The sequence below is a fragment of the Bos taurus genome, chromosome 13, assembly GCF_002263795.3.
Source record: "Bos taurus isolate L1 Dominette 01449 registration number 42190680 breed Hereford chromosome 13, ARS-UCD2.0, whole genome shotgun sequence".
NCBI classification, from domain to species: Eukaryota; Metazoa; Chordata; class Mammalia; order Artiodactyla; family Bovidae; genus Bos; species Bos taurus.
Genome location: NC_037340.1, coordinates 16,485,879 through 16,501,753, shown reverse-complemented (window position 1 = coordinate 16,501,753; position 15,875 = coordinate 16,485,879). Strand labels below are relative to the sequence as shown.

Below are 15,875 nucleotides of genomic sequence, written 5' to 3'. Positions count from 1 at the left end.
ATATTCAAAAGCAGAGACATTACTTTGCCAACAAAAGTCCGTCTAGTCAAGGCTATGGTTTTTCCAGTGGTCATGTATGGATGTGAGAGTTGGACTGTGAAGAAAGCTGAGTGCCAAGGAATCGATGCTTTTGAACTGTGGTGTTGGAGAAGACTCTTGAGAGTCCCTTGGATAGCAAGGAAATCCAACCAGTCCATCCTAAAGGAAATCAGTCCTGGGTATTCATCGGAAGGACTGATGCTAAAGCTGAAACTCCAATACTTTGGCCACCTCATGTGAAGAGTTGACTCACTGGAAAAGACCGTGATGCTGGGAAGGATTGGGGGCAGGAGGAGAAGGGGACGACAGAGGATGAGATGGCTGAATGGCATCACCGACTCGATGGGTATGAGTTTGGGTGAACTCCGGGAGGTGATGATGACAGGGAGGCCTGGTGTGCTGCGATTCATGGGGTTGCAAAGAGTCGGACATGACTGACCAACTCAACAGAACTGAACTGAAAGATTACTGATGGATCACTTCTTGCTTTAAGGGTTTAAAAAATGATTATCACTGAGATTTTCTTATTGTCAGATACTAATCACCATTACTCAGTATTTTACAAATGATACATAATACCAACATTCCTCCTAGAAAAGATATGCTTCAATTTCAACAGTGGAAGGAACAGTCTGGAAGACTACATGAAGACAATTTCATTTTACCAAATATCACAAATACTTAGGTGACAGAGAAGTGATAATTATGGCTGAAGGGTAGGTATAAAAAGCTTAAGATATAAAAAATATTTAATATTATAAAAAAATTTGTACCATCATTTCACTGCACATTTAAGAGTTCAACCATATTAATATAAAACAATTTTCTTAATATCATAAAATGAAATTATCAAAATAGGCACATCCATTTTACTAGTCAAGCTCTAAGCTATGTGAATAATCTCTTTTCGGAAACATATTTAAAAATTCTCAAGACCCTGGTAAATGTTAAACCTCTACCATCCATCAAACATCCAAAATGCAGATATAAATGTTTTTCCTATTTTTTTAAACTATGTGAGGAAATACCCAACTCATTTTTTTTTTTTAATTCTTAAATAGATCCTATTTTTCTGGGAACACTCAAAATTTGTCAAGTCGAACCAAGCAACATTTTAGGTATCTGTGACATTTTTCTTCAATGACAAGAGACTCATCTGCACACACACACTTTGATTAGAAGTTGGGAAGAAACAAAGACGGCCAGAGGGCTTTCCAACTCTACAACTGGCCAGCTGCTGACATTTCACAGAAGGAAAAGACTTCTCTTGCCTGAACCAGCAGATGGTTCATAACATAGAACTTGGGCTTCCCAGGTAGGACTAGTGGTAAAGAACCCGCCTGCCAATGCAGAAGACATAAGAGATGCAGGTTCGATCCCTGAGTCAGGAAGATCCCCTGGAGGAAGACATGGCAACCCACTCCAGTATCCTTGCCTAGAAAATCCCCATGGAGAGAGGAACCTGGTGGGCTGCAGTGCATAGGGTAGCAAAGTCAGACACGAATGAAGCAACTTAGCATGCACGCAAACAGCATAGAACTTGTACTGTCACGTAAAGAATTATAAGAACACTGGTTTGTATCACGTCTTTGATTCTATACAGCAGAGTTTCCCAACCTTTTTGGCACCAGGGGCTGGTTTCATGGAAGACAATTTTTCCATGAACCAGGGGTAGGGGAATGGTTTCTGGATGACTCAAGTGAATTACATTTATTGTGCACTGTATTTCTATTATTATTACATCAGCTCCACCTCAGATCATCAGGCATCAGATCCCCGCGGTCAGGGATCCCTGCTATAGAGTATCTGTGGGGTACCAGGGGTGCCCCCACTTACCAGTCTTGAAAACTGAGGCACACTGATTTGTAGAGTCATCCACAGGCTCCCAAATGGACACAAAAACAGAGGCCACGTGATCCTAATCTTCACCACCCATAACTGAGCAAAGAGTCAGGAGCCCGACCGCCTGTCCTGTTACTAAGCGCGGGTCCTGGACAGGTTACATAAACTCCCTGGAACTAAGTCTCCTTGTAGGGAAATCCTCATTTTGAGGACTCAGTGAATTTGGCACTGGAAACAGGGGAAGCAGTGTTTTGGAGAAACATTATAATCAGGCTGAATTCCATTACTGCAGAAGTTTAATGAGAAGAAGCAAGGGCCGAGATGGAAACAATTCAAAAGCATCTCTTCCGTGGGGCTGACACTGGAGGATGAGTTAGGATGAAAGCCCAGCAAAGTATAGTCATTCCACAGTGAGTGCGGTGAAACACAACTGATGTCCATATAACCCAATCTCCGGAGATCTGAAGAGATGAGCACAAAAGTCCTGTTTTATTTGAGATTATCTGTCAAAATCTCCCCGGAACTTTAGCTCTTTATTCTTGTTTTTTTCTCTTCCTTCATTCCCTTTCTTTTCCTATCCATCTTCTCACCTTTCATCTCTCTGCATCTTCCCTGGATAAACCTGAGAACTACAAGGACAGGAAATTACATCTGTAAAGCACAGCACGGTACTCAGCGATACAATGGTTTATGGATCTCAATTTAAGAGGACTGGAACGCAACCTGGTTCCCAACTTAATTACTGTCATGTCTTATGGAAACAAAGTGCTGAAAATCTGAGAGCAACTGGGCTCTGGGGGAAAGTCAACTTATTGGAAATACCGTTTTAAAGAAATGTTTCATTAGTAGGTTGCTGCCTTTTTAAAGCCACAGCTCAGACACGTTCAAGTTTTTAATCCCAATCACTTGGCAATTCTGTACCCTCTCAACACACAGCAGAAACACAGCTGCCAATCATACAATAACAGAAGGGTAGCAATGTTTCACAGAGGAGCCCAGGGTCACATACCTCCCCAGGGGATGGAGCTGTGTGTGTGTACACATGTGGGTGCTAAGTCACTTCAACCGTGTCCAACTCTGTGTGACCCCATCGATTGTAGCCCACCAGGCTCCTCTGTCCATGGGATTCTTCAAGAAAGAGTACTCTGGAGTGGGTTGCCACGTACTCCTCCAGGGCATCTTCCCGACCCGGGTATCAAACCTGCATCTTCTGTGTCCTGCGTTGGGAGGTGGGTTCTTTACCGCTAGCACTGCCTGGGAAGCCCCAGGAGCTGTAACAGACCCTACGTCAAGCTAACCAAGAAACACACTGTATCCCACTGCATCTGAAACATTTATGGCATAAACAACTCCACATCAACAAAGGCATCACGTTGGTGACAATACGAGTCCTCCTGAACCACCCAAACGCTGTCAATTTTCACAAAACACAAACCTTTGGGAGGGGTGAGATTGACTCCGTTTTTAAGGCACCACTGTACTGGTAAAATCCCCAAAGAGTCCGCATGGCACAACATCGAGAGTTTACTAGGCTCTGGTCTGAGGTCATCAATAGTCACTTGAAAAAAATGATTGTTAAAAACCTGAAAGAAAAGACAACAGCACCCAGGGTTAATTCCTTGAGATGAACAAATAATGCTCCAAAGGAAGACTGGCACAGCTTTCAAATGAAGTAAATGTATTTCACCCCAATGGTCGCAGCAATAACTGCCGTTTCAGTATATATTCTTAAAGTGGTCCCATCATGAAAAAGTTTAAGGTGATCATTTCAGTCATACTAATGGAACTAAAACGCATGTTGGCTAGAATCTGAATGTGCTGGATTCTTCCACCATTTATAAAATGATATAAATAGTGGATAAGCTCAGTCCCTCAGTCATGTCTGACTTGTGACATCATCGACTGCAGCCCGCCAGGCTCCTCTGTCCATGGAATTTCCTGGGCAAGAACACTGGAGTGGGTTGACATTTCTTCCTCCAATAAATAGTATGTGTGTGTGTGTGTGTGTGTGTGTGTGTGTATGTATGTATGTACACGTGTGTGTGTGTATTTAAAGTAGAAACACATACTTTAGATGTTACGATAGGTGAGTTCACTGAGACTTCTTTGATGGGGAAGGGAAGTTATAATCTTAAAAGACTATCAGTTCATTAATAAAAATGTCTTTACATGAAATGGTACTTTCATTTTAAATCTGCGAATTGTAGATGTATGACTTTTCCTTTAATCAGTGAAAGCAGATGAGAGAAAGGAAGTGAAGTGTTCTCTGCCCCCTCACTCCAGAAATAGGACTTTGCTTATCACCATTTTCAAGTATTTTCAAAACAGATCACATGGGCTATAATCAGTGTAGCAGGAGGAGCCCAATTATTAGTACAAAGACTATGTATGCAAACTTATCAGCAGTTGTTTTCATGAGCACAGACAAGTGGTAGGCTCAGTGTCATGTGGTTAATAAGAGAAGGTGGCACATATTCAGTGGCTGAGTTCACTGCTATAAACTCAGTTTCTCATCGGCATCTCCTCCAAGTCACTGTAGGACACAAGTGTCTGCATTCTGCACTATCAGAGGACAAGTGATGTTCACCCACCCGTTACAAGAGGAGGCACCTGATCAAACTCGCTCCATGATGTAAGTGACCAAGACGGGAGCTTAAGACAGGGCTGGGCTGCAGAGGAAGCCCTCTTTCCTGGGTTTACTTGGCATCGAGCCTATTCCCTCGGGTTGGCTTGGAATAGAAAGACTTACTATGCGATCCACTCCAGAGGTGGAGGTCAGGAGCAGGGGATGGATGCTCACCTTGGTCACGGATGCAGGGCAAATGTGACTCATGTTTACGGTCTCTAGCTTCATCCCAACTGTGAAGAAATGGCTTCTCAAATCTGCATGGTCCTGCAAGGAAAAGACTGAAACTGTTAAAAAGACCTTGTATTGTAAATTAACTCTAACTGTCCGGATGCTTCCTTTGAATGTTTTAGTGGGCGACCTACAACAGACTGAAATAATTAACGCTCTCCAGCCTCTAATTATGGCAAGATACCATGTGTTTAGGGCTTCCCTGGTGGCTCAGACGGTAAAGAATCCGCCTGCAATGTGTGAGACCTGCGTTTGATCCCGGAGTTGGGAAGATCCCCTGGAAAAGGGAGTGGCAACCCACTCCAGTATTCTTGCCTGGAGAACTCCATGGACAGAGGAGCCTGGAGGGCTACAGTCCATGCGGTTGCAAACAGTCGGATGTGAGTGAGAGACTTTTGCTTCACTTCATTGTGTATTTAATTATTTTCTTCAGGCTTAATTGTTTTTCCAAGAGAGAAACAAGCCTTGGTGGCCATGCTGAAATTTGTACTACACAATTAAAAAAAAAAGCAAAAAAAACAAAACACCACATGGCTTTGATTTTCCTATCATGGACAGACGTGCAGCACAGTAATGGAAGCAACCCGTCATCTAAAACACAGCGGGGGCAGCCTCGGAAAAGGTGGCCTCTTGCTACTGGAGTTACTTCGCAGGCTTTGGGGAGGATCAGGTGGGGGGATACAGCTTGTCTTCTCTGCATTCAGGGTAACAGTGATGGGTACTGATACTGGTCCTTGGACATGTGGAGACAACACATCCCGAAACAGCCCAGCACCCAATCAGAACCTGCCTCCTGCTCTATAAAGATGAGCTACATCCCCCATTTAATAGGTGCCTGGCAGTTTTATAGACAATTCACCAAAGCCTTGTGTGTGTGAGCAGAGGCTTCCTGTCTTCTCAAGAAAACACATTTTCAGTAACTGCTTCAGCTACCCAGCAACAGATGAGGCTGGTGGGACTCAGGCCACCAGGATTTATCTTGCCGAGATGGAGGTCACCTCGTAACTCACGGTCTTTATAAACAGCAGTGGATAAATAAATGTCTTTGAGGCGTGTCCCTGAGGAAATAAGAGCTGCAAGTAAATCCTGCTATTTCTAAATACATCAGTTGGGTGTGAGAAGTACAAACGCAGCCGGGGATCTATGACTTCCTTTGATCTGCCAATGTAAAGTGGATTTTTAAAAATCTTTATTGAAGTATAGTTGATTTACAATGCTGTGTTAGTCTCAGGTGTACAGCAAAGTGATTCAGTTACACGTACAAATATATGTGAATTCTTTTTCAGATTCTTTTCCATTACAGATTATTACAAGAAATTGAATATTGTTCCTGGTGCTATATAGTAGGTCCTTGTTATCTATCTAGTTTATATACAGTAGTGTGTATATTTTAATCCCAAATGTCTAATTTGTCCCAGACTCTCCGTGTGACCTTGACCAGTGACCTGAAGTCTTCAGCCAATTTCACATCCATCCCTGTCTCGGCTCCAAGCCCCACCAGAAGGTTGCTCAATCACAACTCCCAATGCTGGGGTGGAAACCCTTTAATGCACAGGAACCCTACACTAATAACTGTCCCTTACCTGCTCCAATAGTTTGGCCACTTGATATGAAGACCTGACTCTTTGGAAAAGACCCTGATGCTGGGAAAGACTGAGGACAGGAGGAGAAGGGGGTAGCAGAGGATGAGATAGTTAGATAGCATTACGGACTCAGTGGACACAAGTTTAAGCAAACTCTGGGACAGATTGAGAACAGGGAAGGCTGGCATGCTTCAGCCCATGAGATCGCAAAGAGTCGGACATTACTTGGCATCGGAACAACCCCAATGACCTGCTGCCCTGTTTTACTCATAGGTGTCTAGAGGGACCTGCTGCTCCTTAGAAATAAAGCATTAAGTCTTGGACAGAAATGTGGTCCACAGACAACCTTCTCTCTCCAAGGCTGTGGACTCTATAATAAATCCTTATTGTTAATGACTTCAGGGCCTCCTGAATTAAACTGTGCATCTAGGTTAAAAGGGGATCACTCTGTGTACATACCACCCTCTCATCTTTCTAGAGTCCCTGCGCGCCTCTGTAAACCTCTGAACATCTTCCCCTCTGTTCATACTTAAGAAATATCACCACAGCAAAACCATATGTAGTCACATGTGGGATGAAAATAAAATATTAATGACATGAACATTTTTAAAGAATTAAAATACTGTTAGCAACACCTTGTCTTGATGACAATAAAATATTTTAAAATAAAGTTTAGTGAACAAAGGTTGAGAAACAAGTTTTCCTTTGTGAATCACAACTGAGATTTCCTACACTTCAATTTTTTCTACTAGGATTCAGTTGCAAGCACACAAATTTCTTACTCGTGCAAACCTATCTGGTTTTGTTCCAACCTATGTGAAAACTCTTGAGCTTTCTTCTTTAAAATACTGCAAAAAAAAAAAAAGAAAGAAACTGAATATTTTGAGGGATTATTTGCAACCATAAGCAGGTCATTTATATTCTGGTCTCAAATATCCATGTCTATCAGTCACAGCAAACACCCGCTTCCAACAATACAAGAGAGAAGTCTACACATGGACATCACCAGATGGTCAGTATCAAAATCAGGTTGATTATATTCTTTGCAGCCAAAGATGGAGAAGCTCTACAAAGTCAGCAAAAACAAGACCGGGAGCTGACTGTGGCTCAGATCATGAGTTCCTTACTGCCAAATTCAGACTTAAATTGAAGAAAATAAAGAAAACCACTAGACCTTTCAGGCATGACCTAAATAAAATTTATTACAATTATGCAGTGGAAGTGAGAAATAGATTCAAGGGATTAGATCTGATAGAGTGCGTGAAGAACTATGGACGGATGCTCAGGACACTGTACAGGAGAAAGGGATCGAAACCATCCCCAAGAAAAAAAAATTTGAAAAAGCAAAAAATGGCTGTCTCAGGAGGCCTTACAAATAGCTGTGAAGAGAAGCAAAAAGCACAGAGGAAAAGGAAAGATCAACCCATTTGAATCGAGTTCCAAGAATAGCAAGGAGAGATAAGAAAGCCTTCCTTATAATCAGTGCAGAGAAACAGAAGAAAACAATAGAACGGGAAGGACTAGAGATCTCTTCAAGAAAATGAGAGATACCAAGGGAACATTTCATGCAAAGATGGGCACAATAAAGGACAGAAATGGTTTGAACCTAACAGATGCAGATGAGATTAAGAAGAGGTGGAAAGAATTATACAAAAAGATCTTCATGACCCAGATAATCACAATGGTGTGATCACTCACCTAGAGCCAGACATCCTTGAATGTGAAGTCAACTGTGCTTTAGGAAGCATCACTATGAACAAAGCTAGTGGAGGTGAAGGAATTCCACTTGAGCTATTTCAAAACCTAAAAGATGATGCTGTTAAAGTGCTGCACTCAATATGCCAGCCAATTTGGAAAACTCAGCAGTGGCCACAGAACTGGAAAAGGTCAGTTTTCATTCCAATCCCAAAGAAAGGCAATGCCAAAGAATGCTCAAACTACCGCACAATTGCACTCATCTCACACGTGAGCAAGTAATGTTCAAAATTCTCCAAGTCAGGCTTCAACAATACATGAACCGTGAACTTCCAGATGTTCAAGCTGGATTTATAAAGGCTGAGGAACCTTAGATCAAATTGCCAACATCCACTGGATCATCGAAAAAGCAAGGGAGTTGTACAAGAACATTTATTTCTGCTTTATTGACTATGCCAAAGACTTTGATTGATTGGATCACAATAAACTGTGGAAAATTCTGAAAGAGATGGCAATACCAGATCACCGAAGCTGCCTTCTGAGAAATCAGGAGTTAGAACTGGACATGGAACAAGAGACTGGTTCCAAATAGGGAAAGGAGTATGGAGAGGCTGTATATTGTCACCCTGCTTATTTAACTTATATGCAGAGTACATCATGAGAAACGCTGGGATGGATGAAGCACAAGCTGGAGTCAAGACTGCTGGGAGATATATTAATAACCTCAGATAGGCAGATGACACCACCCTTATGGCAGAAAGTAAAGAAGAACTAAAGAGCCTCTTGATGAAACTGAAGAGGTGAGTGAAAAAGTTGACTTAAAACTCAACATTTAGAAAACTAAGATCATGGCTTCCAGTACCTTCACTTCATGGCAAACAGATGGGGAAACAGTGGAAACAATAAGAAACTTTATTTTCTTGGGCTCCAAAATCACTGCAGATGGTGACTGAAATTAAAGCCATGAAATTAAAAGACGCTTACTCCTTGGAAGAAGTTAAGACCAACCTAGACAGCATATTAAAAAGCAGAGACATTACCTTGCCAACAAAGGTCCTTCTAGTCAAAGCTATAGTTTTTCCAGGAGTCATGTATGGATGTGAGAGTTGGACTATAAAGAAAGCTGAGAGGCAAAAAATTGATGCTTTTGAACTGTGGTGTTGGAGAAGACTCTTGAGAATCCCTTGGATTGCAAGGAGATCCAACCAGTCCATCCTAAAGAAAATCAGTCCTGAATATTCATTGGAAGGACTGATGCTGAAGCTGAAACTCCAATACTTTGGCCACCTGATGGGAAGAACTGACTCACTGGAAAAGACCCTGATACTGGGAAAGACCAAAGGCGGGAGGAGAAGGGGACAACAGAGGATGAGATTGTTGGATGGCATCACCTACTCAATGGACAAGAGTTTGAGTTAACTCCGGGAGTTAGTGATGGACAGGGAGGCCTGGCGTGCTGCAGTCAACGGAGTTGCAAAGAGTCAGACACAACTGAGCGACTGAACTGAAATGAACTATTGACTATCCCTTATTAATAAACATGAGCTCCAAATTTCAAAAAGGAACTTGGAAATTTTAAAATATATCCTTTTCTGCTCAGATCTAACTTTCACTTTCTTTAGGTCATTTTTTTTTTTTTTTTAATGAAATCTTACAAATTTCAAATTACTTTTTAAAATTTTAGTTACTTATTTATTTTTGGCTGTGCTAGATCTTTGTTGCTTGTGGGCTTTTCTTTAGTTACAGCGAGCAGAGGCTACACCACAGTTCAAAAGCATCAATTCTTCGACTCTCAGCTTTCTTTATAGTCCAACTCTCACATCCATACCTGACTCCTGGAAAAACCATAGCTTTGACCAGACGGACCTTTGTTGGCAAACTAATGTCTCTGCTTTTTAATATGCTGTCTAGGTTGGTCATAACTTTTCTTCCAAGGAGTAAGCGTCTTTTAATTTCATGGCTGCAGTCACCATCTGCAGTGATTTTGGAACCCAAGAAAATAAAGTCTGTCACTGTTTCCCCATCTATTTGCCATGAAGTGATGGCACCAGATGCCATGATCTTAGTTTTTTGAATGTTGAGCTTTAAGCCAACTTTTTCACTCTCCTCTTTCACTTTCATCAAGAGACTCTTTAGTTCTTCTTTGCTTTCTGCCGTAAAGGTGGTGTCGTCTGCATATCTGAGGTTACTGATATTTCTCCGAGCAGTCTTGACTCCAGCTTGTGCTTCATCTATCCCAGCATTTCTCATGACGTACTCTGCATTTAAGTTAAATAAGCAGGGTGACAGTATATAGCCTTGACATACTCCTTTCCGTATTTGGTATCAGTCTATTATTCCATGTCCATTTCTAACTGTTGCTTCTTGACTTGCCTACAGATTTCTCAGGAGGCAGGTCAAGTGGTCTGGTATTCCCATCTCTTTCAGAATTTTCCACAGTTTGTTGTGATCCACACAGTCAAAGGCTTTGGCATAGTCAATAAAACAGATGTTCTTCTGGAACTCTCTTGCTTTTTTGATGATCCAGTGGATGTTGGCAATTTGATCTAAGGTTCCTCTGCCTTTTCTAAATCCAGCTTGAACATCTGGAAGTTCACGGTATGTTGAAGCCTGACTTGGAGAATTTTGAACATTACTTGCTCGCGTGTGAGATGAGTGCAATTGTGCGGTAGTTTGAGCATTCTTTGGCATTGCCTTTCTTTGGGACTGGAATGAAAACTGACCTTTTCCAGCATTTTCACAGCATCATGTTTTAGGATTTGAAATTTCTCAACTGGAATTCCATCACCTCCACTAGCTTTGTTTGTAGTGATGCTTCCTAAGGCCCACTTGACTTTGTATGCCAGGATGTCTGGCTCTAGGTGAGTGATCACACCATCGTGATTATCTGGGTCATGAAGTTCTTTTCTGTATAGTTCTTCTATGTATTCTTGCCACTTCTTCTTAGTATTCTTGCCACTTCTTAATATCTTCTGCCTCTGTTACGTCCATACCATTTTTGCCCTTTATTGTGCCCATCTTTGCATGAAATGTTTCCTTGTTATCTCCAATTTTCTTGAAGAGATCTCTAGTCTTTCCCATTCTATTGGTTTCCTCTGTTTCTTTGCACTGATCAGTGAGAAAGGCTTTCTTATCTTGCCTTCCTATTCTTTGGAACTCTGCATTCAGTGGGTATATCTTTCCTTTTGTCCTTTGCTTTTTACTTCTCTTCTTTCCACAGCTATTAGTAAGGCCTTCTCAGACAACCATTTTGCCTTTTTGTATTTCTTTTTCTTGGGGATGGTCTTGATCACCGCCTCCTGTACAGTGTCATGAACTTCCATCCATAGTTCTTCAGGAACTCTTATCTGATATAATCCCTTGAATCTGTTTGTCACTTCTACTGTATAATCATAAGGTATTTGATTTAGGTCATACCTGAACGGTCTAGTGGTTTTCCCTACTTTGTTCAATTTAAGTCTGAATTTGGCAGTAAGGAGCTCATGATCTGAGCCACAGTCAGCTCCCGGTCTTGTTTTTGCTGACTTTGTAGAGCTTCTCCATCTTTGGCTGCAAAGAATATAATCAATCTGATTTCAGTATAGACCATCTGGTGATGTCCATGTGTAGAGTCTTCTCTTGCATTGTTGGAAGAGGGTGTTTGCTATGACCTAACACCCAAAAAAGATGTTGTTTTCATTATAGGGGACTGGAATGCAAAAGTAGGAAGTCAAGAGATACCTGGAGTAACAGGCAAATTTGGCCTTGGAGTACAGAATGAAGCAGGGCAAAGGCTAATGGAATTTTGCCAAGAGAATGCACTGGTATAGCGAACACCCTCTTCCAACACTGCAAAGGAATTCAGTCAGAGAAACATCAAAACTACATGATTTCTTGATATCCATTCCAATTCTGTGTTCTGCCATCATCCATTCATTTGATCAGCATCCACTAAAAACCACTGGGGCACCACCCAGTGAGCTTCCCTGGAGGCTCAGTGGTAAAGAATCTGCCTGCAATGCAGGAGACCTGGATTCAGTCCCTGCATAGGGAAGATCCCCTGGAGAAGGGAATGGCTACCCACTCCAGTTTTCTTGTCTGGAGAATTCCATGGACAGAGGAGCCTGAGCCTGGCGATCTACAGTCCATGGGGTCGGAAAGAGTCAGACGTGACTGAACGACTAGCACTTTCACTTCGCTTTCACCACAGACCAGGCCACCGGATGATGCACAGAATACACACAGTGAAAACTGCACTTGTAAAAGGCGGAAGGAAGAGACACACAGAGAACAACGATGGTAGACGCAGGCTTAGAAGAAAAATTCAGAACAAATACTGTTTTCACTTGTAGCATCAAAAAGCATAACCACCAAGACACTGGCAGTCCAGGGATTTAAAAGCGTGAAACTTAATTTTGAATATAAAAATCATGAGACTTCGGATGACAATGAAATGATTCTGGGAAAGTGGGACAGTAAATTCAGTTAGAGAGGCTGGGTCTTAAAATGCTGCATTGAGGTTTTTAGGTCTGATCCAAAAAGCAAAAGTAGTCATTCAGCACTCCTAATAAATACAGAGATTTTTATGATAAAAAAAATTCAATGCCAGTGCATTTCCAAATAAGCCAATATACAGACCTTCTGAGCTCAGTGTGTGTGCAAATAAATGTACATACATATGAATATATGAGAAAAGGCAAAGATATTCTCATTGGAAAACAAATTTAGTTCGAGCCCATTTACTTGGGCTATTAATAGTCAGAGAACACGCGTTCATTTACAGACACCAGCTAATCATTTTTGATTCTAAGGAGAGACTGAGGGAAGTGTTGCTGACCCTGGAAATGATTCAGAAAACTGATGATCTGCTGAGAGATAATGGGAAATTCACTGAGGGTTGAAAGATACATCCTGGCCTCTGCAAAGCTCGGAAGAATCCTTCACACCTCTCAATTACTGGATCAAGAATGACGCTGTTCCTGAAATGAGGAGCAAGTAGTAAATCCTCAGGACATTTACAGATGTGCCTGTCACATTCACGCAATACTGTTTATTCAAACGAACCAGAGTCCGGTTAAACTGCTTATGGAAAATCCCCTTTCTTTTAAGACAGGCTGGCAATGTCATTCCCATTTTCATTAATGCCTACACATTTTATTTTTGCCCTCAAGTAGTTTTATATTGATTAGAAGTAAAACACCATTCATTTTACTGAAGGGCTGTCTTACCAGCCTACCTTAACAATCGCTCTTCAGGGAATCTTATTTTCAGTCGAATGACAATGTAAAAGAGATTATTATACACATCAACTTCCATAACCCACGCAAACCTCATCAGCTTTATTTTTCCTAAACCCACAGAGCTTTCACTCTCTCAGGAAATCAGTCCTGAATATTCATTGGCAGGACTGATGTTGAAGCCGAAACCCCAATACTTTGGCCACCTGATGAGAAGAACTGACACATTGGAAAAGACCCTGATGCTGAGAAAGACTGAGGGCAGGAGGAGAAGGGGACGACAGAGGATGAGATGGTGGGATGGCATCATTGACTGGCTGCACAAGAGTTTGAGCAAGCTCTAGGAGTTGGTGATGGACAGGGAAGCCTGGCATGCTGCAGGCCATGGGGTCGCAAAGAGTCGGACACGACTGAGCAACAACTGAACCGAAGAGTCAGAGACTCTGCACTGACACTAGCTTGGTTTGGATTAAAATATTCAAGCAGGGAGAAACAGTAACAGCAATGAACATATTGTAAATACTTCTGAGCACCTTCCTTGTATTATTATTTCCCCTCACAGCAGACTATGGGGTGGGATCCATTTTACAGACAGGAAACTAAGACATATAGAGGTTAAGTTACCTAAACAAGGACACACAGCTGACAAGAGAATGCATGTGTGCCTGCTAACTCTGCAATGCCATGGTCTATAGTCCGCCAGGCTCCTCTGTCCATGGGATTCTCCATGCATGAATACTGGAGTGGGATGCCATTTCCTTCTGCAGAGGCTCTTCCAGACTCAGGGATCGAACCTGCATCTCCTATTTCGCCTGCACTGGCAGGCGGGTTCTTTACTTCTAGAGCCACCTGGGAAGCCAGGATTCAAATCTACATGGTCTGATGCTAAGAACATGACCTAGCCATCAGATTACCTAGTCGTCTGTGATTAGCCATGGAACAGACTGAGAAGCAAAGACCAAAATGGCTCTTTTCATTTTTCAACTGCTAATAGTTAAGCAAGCCAAAAAATAACAATAAATAAAACCCTTATTTACAACCTATATGTTCCTAAGATGCTATTTCAAAGACAGATATTGCCAGGTTAAAAAGTGATAGCTATTAATACTGACCACTTTCTGCAAACCTCCAATTACTGCTGTCAATTCACAGCACTTGTTGATGGCTCAAGAAAAAACTGTCAAGATAAAATTCTGACACTAGAATTACCTCCCAATGGTTGTATACAATCGGTCTTCATCAACAACGAACCAGTATTTTTTACTAATTGCTTTCATGTTCTTTAAGGCATGGAGATTGAAGAAATGCATACAGCAAATGCTTACAATGCTCTACAAGTTATCAGTCATCGAATCCTATCTGTCGTAATGATATCAGTGCTAACCCAGATGGGTTCATCTGATAAATGGAGTTCATCCAGGAAACGTGCCCAGCTGCCAGGTCCACAGGAGTCCCAACCTGCTGGTGGCATTTTCAGTGCTCTGTATTAAGTGCTAACCTGGGTACAGAATGAAGTAAAAAACATGTGGTTCCCAACACTGAGAATCTTGGAATTTAGTTAGAAAATGAATGAGATGTGAATGAGATATGATAAAGAAGCCTGGAAAAAAAGTGTGCACAAAATGCAATATATTTGGCATTCTGCCCAACGTCTTCCTTTAATTCGCCTGTGAGGCAGAGGACATCAGACAACCTCAGAGCACCCCCAGGTACATGCTGGTCCCCGAGATGCCTTTAAAGGGCATCTTTATCTTTAAAGGGACCCTTATGCCTGGGGAAAAAAGCATGACCTGAAAGAATCAAATATCACCATTTAAGAAACACTGCTGCCCAGAGCGGGCTTCCCAGGTGGTGCAGTGATCAAGAATCCACCTGCCAATGCAGGAGACGTAAGAGATGCGGCTTCAATCCCTGTGTCGGGAAGATCCCCTGGAGGAAGAACTGGCAACCCACTCCAGTACTCTTGCCTGGGGAATCCCTTGGACAGAGGAGCCTCATGGGCTACAAAAAGTCAGACACGACTGAGCACACACTGCACAGAGCTGCCTGAATATTGGTCACTGGCGGAGCAGCAAAGCTTCAGGGTGAATACTGAGGTTCTCTATAACACAGACAAGTGCCAGAGTATTAGCCCACAGAAGGAGGTGAACAGTACGAACTGAGAGGCAGAAGACAGGGAAAAGGAAAGAACATTTTAGGGTCACCTCATCTCCCCAATGCCTCCTTGATCTTAACCTACTGATTGCTCTCCATTTACTTGAGGAGCTGGCAGCGCTTACAATTTAGCACACGTGTATCACAGGTTCTCCAAACAGCCAAAGCTTCTTGCCAACCCTGCTTCATTAGATAAATACACCCCACATGATACAAAAATAGGAAGACTGTAGCATGGGGGAGAGGGAGTTTAAACTAATTAACAAGACACAATTAAAATGTACTCGGTGAAGATTTTCATGTAAGAAAAGCAGTGCCTCACTCTCTGTCCAGAAACCAAACTTTTACAGCCCCGGTTCCATGATTAAATACTCCAGGAACTTCCTTCAGCGGTGGCTATTTGAGCCTCAATCTTTAATCCTCTGGTTCTAGTTTTGCTCATGAGGATATAAAAAATGGACAAAAAACAATATGCAATTCAGTCCCCTT

The 15,875-nt window shown here is 42.1% G+C and overlaps 1 protein-coding gene across 6 annotated transcripts in view; it reads right to left on the bottom strand.

The window, feature by feature from the left end:
* SFMBT2 (Scm like with four mbt domains 2) overlaps positions 1-15,875 on the bottom strand; it is a 211,252-nt gene that overhangs the window by 62,664 nt on the left and 132,713 nt on the right. For all 6 annotated transcript variants that reach the window (XM_059892640.1, XM_059892639.1, XM_005214128.5 and 3 more), the window contains 2 exons: positions 4,682-4,774; positions 3,317-3,464 (listed from right to left, as the gene is read on the bottom strand). In XM_059892640.1, coding sequence (XP_059748623.1) covers positions 3,317-3,464; positions 4,682-4,774 — 241 coding nt within the window. The remainder of the gene's footprint in view (positions 1-3,316; positions 3,465-4,681; positions 4,775-15,875) is intronic.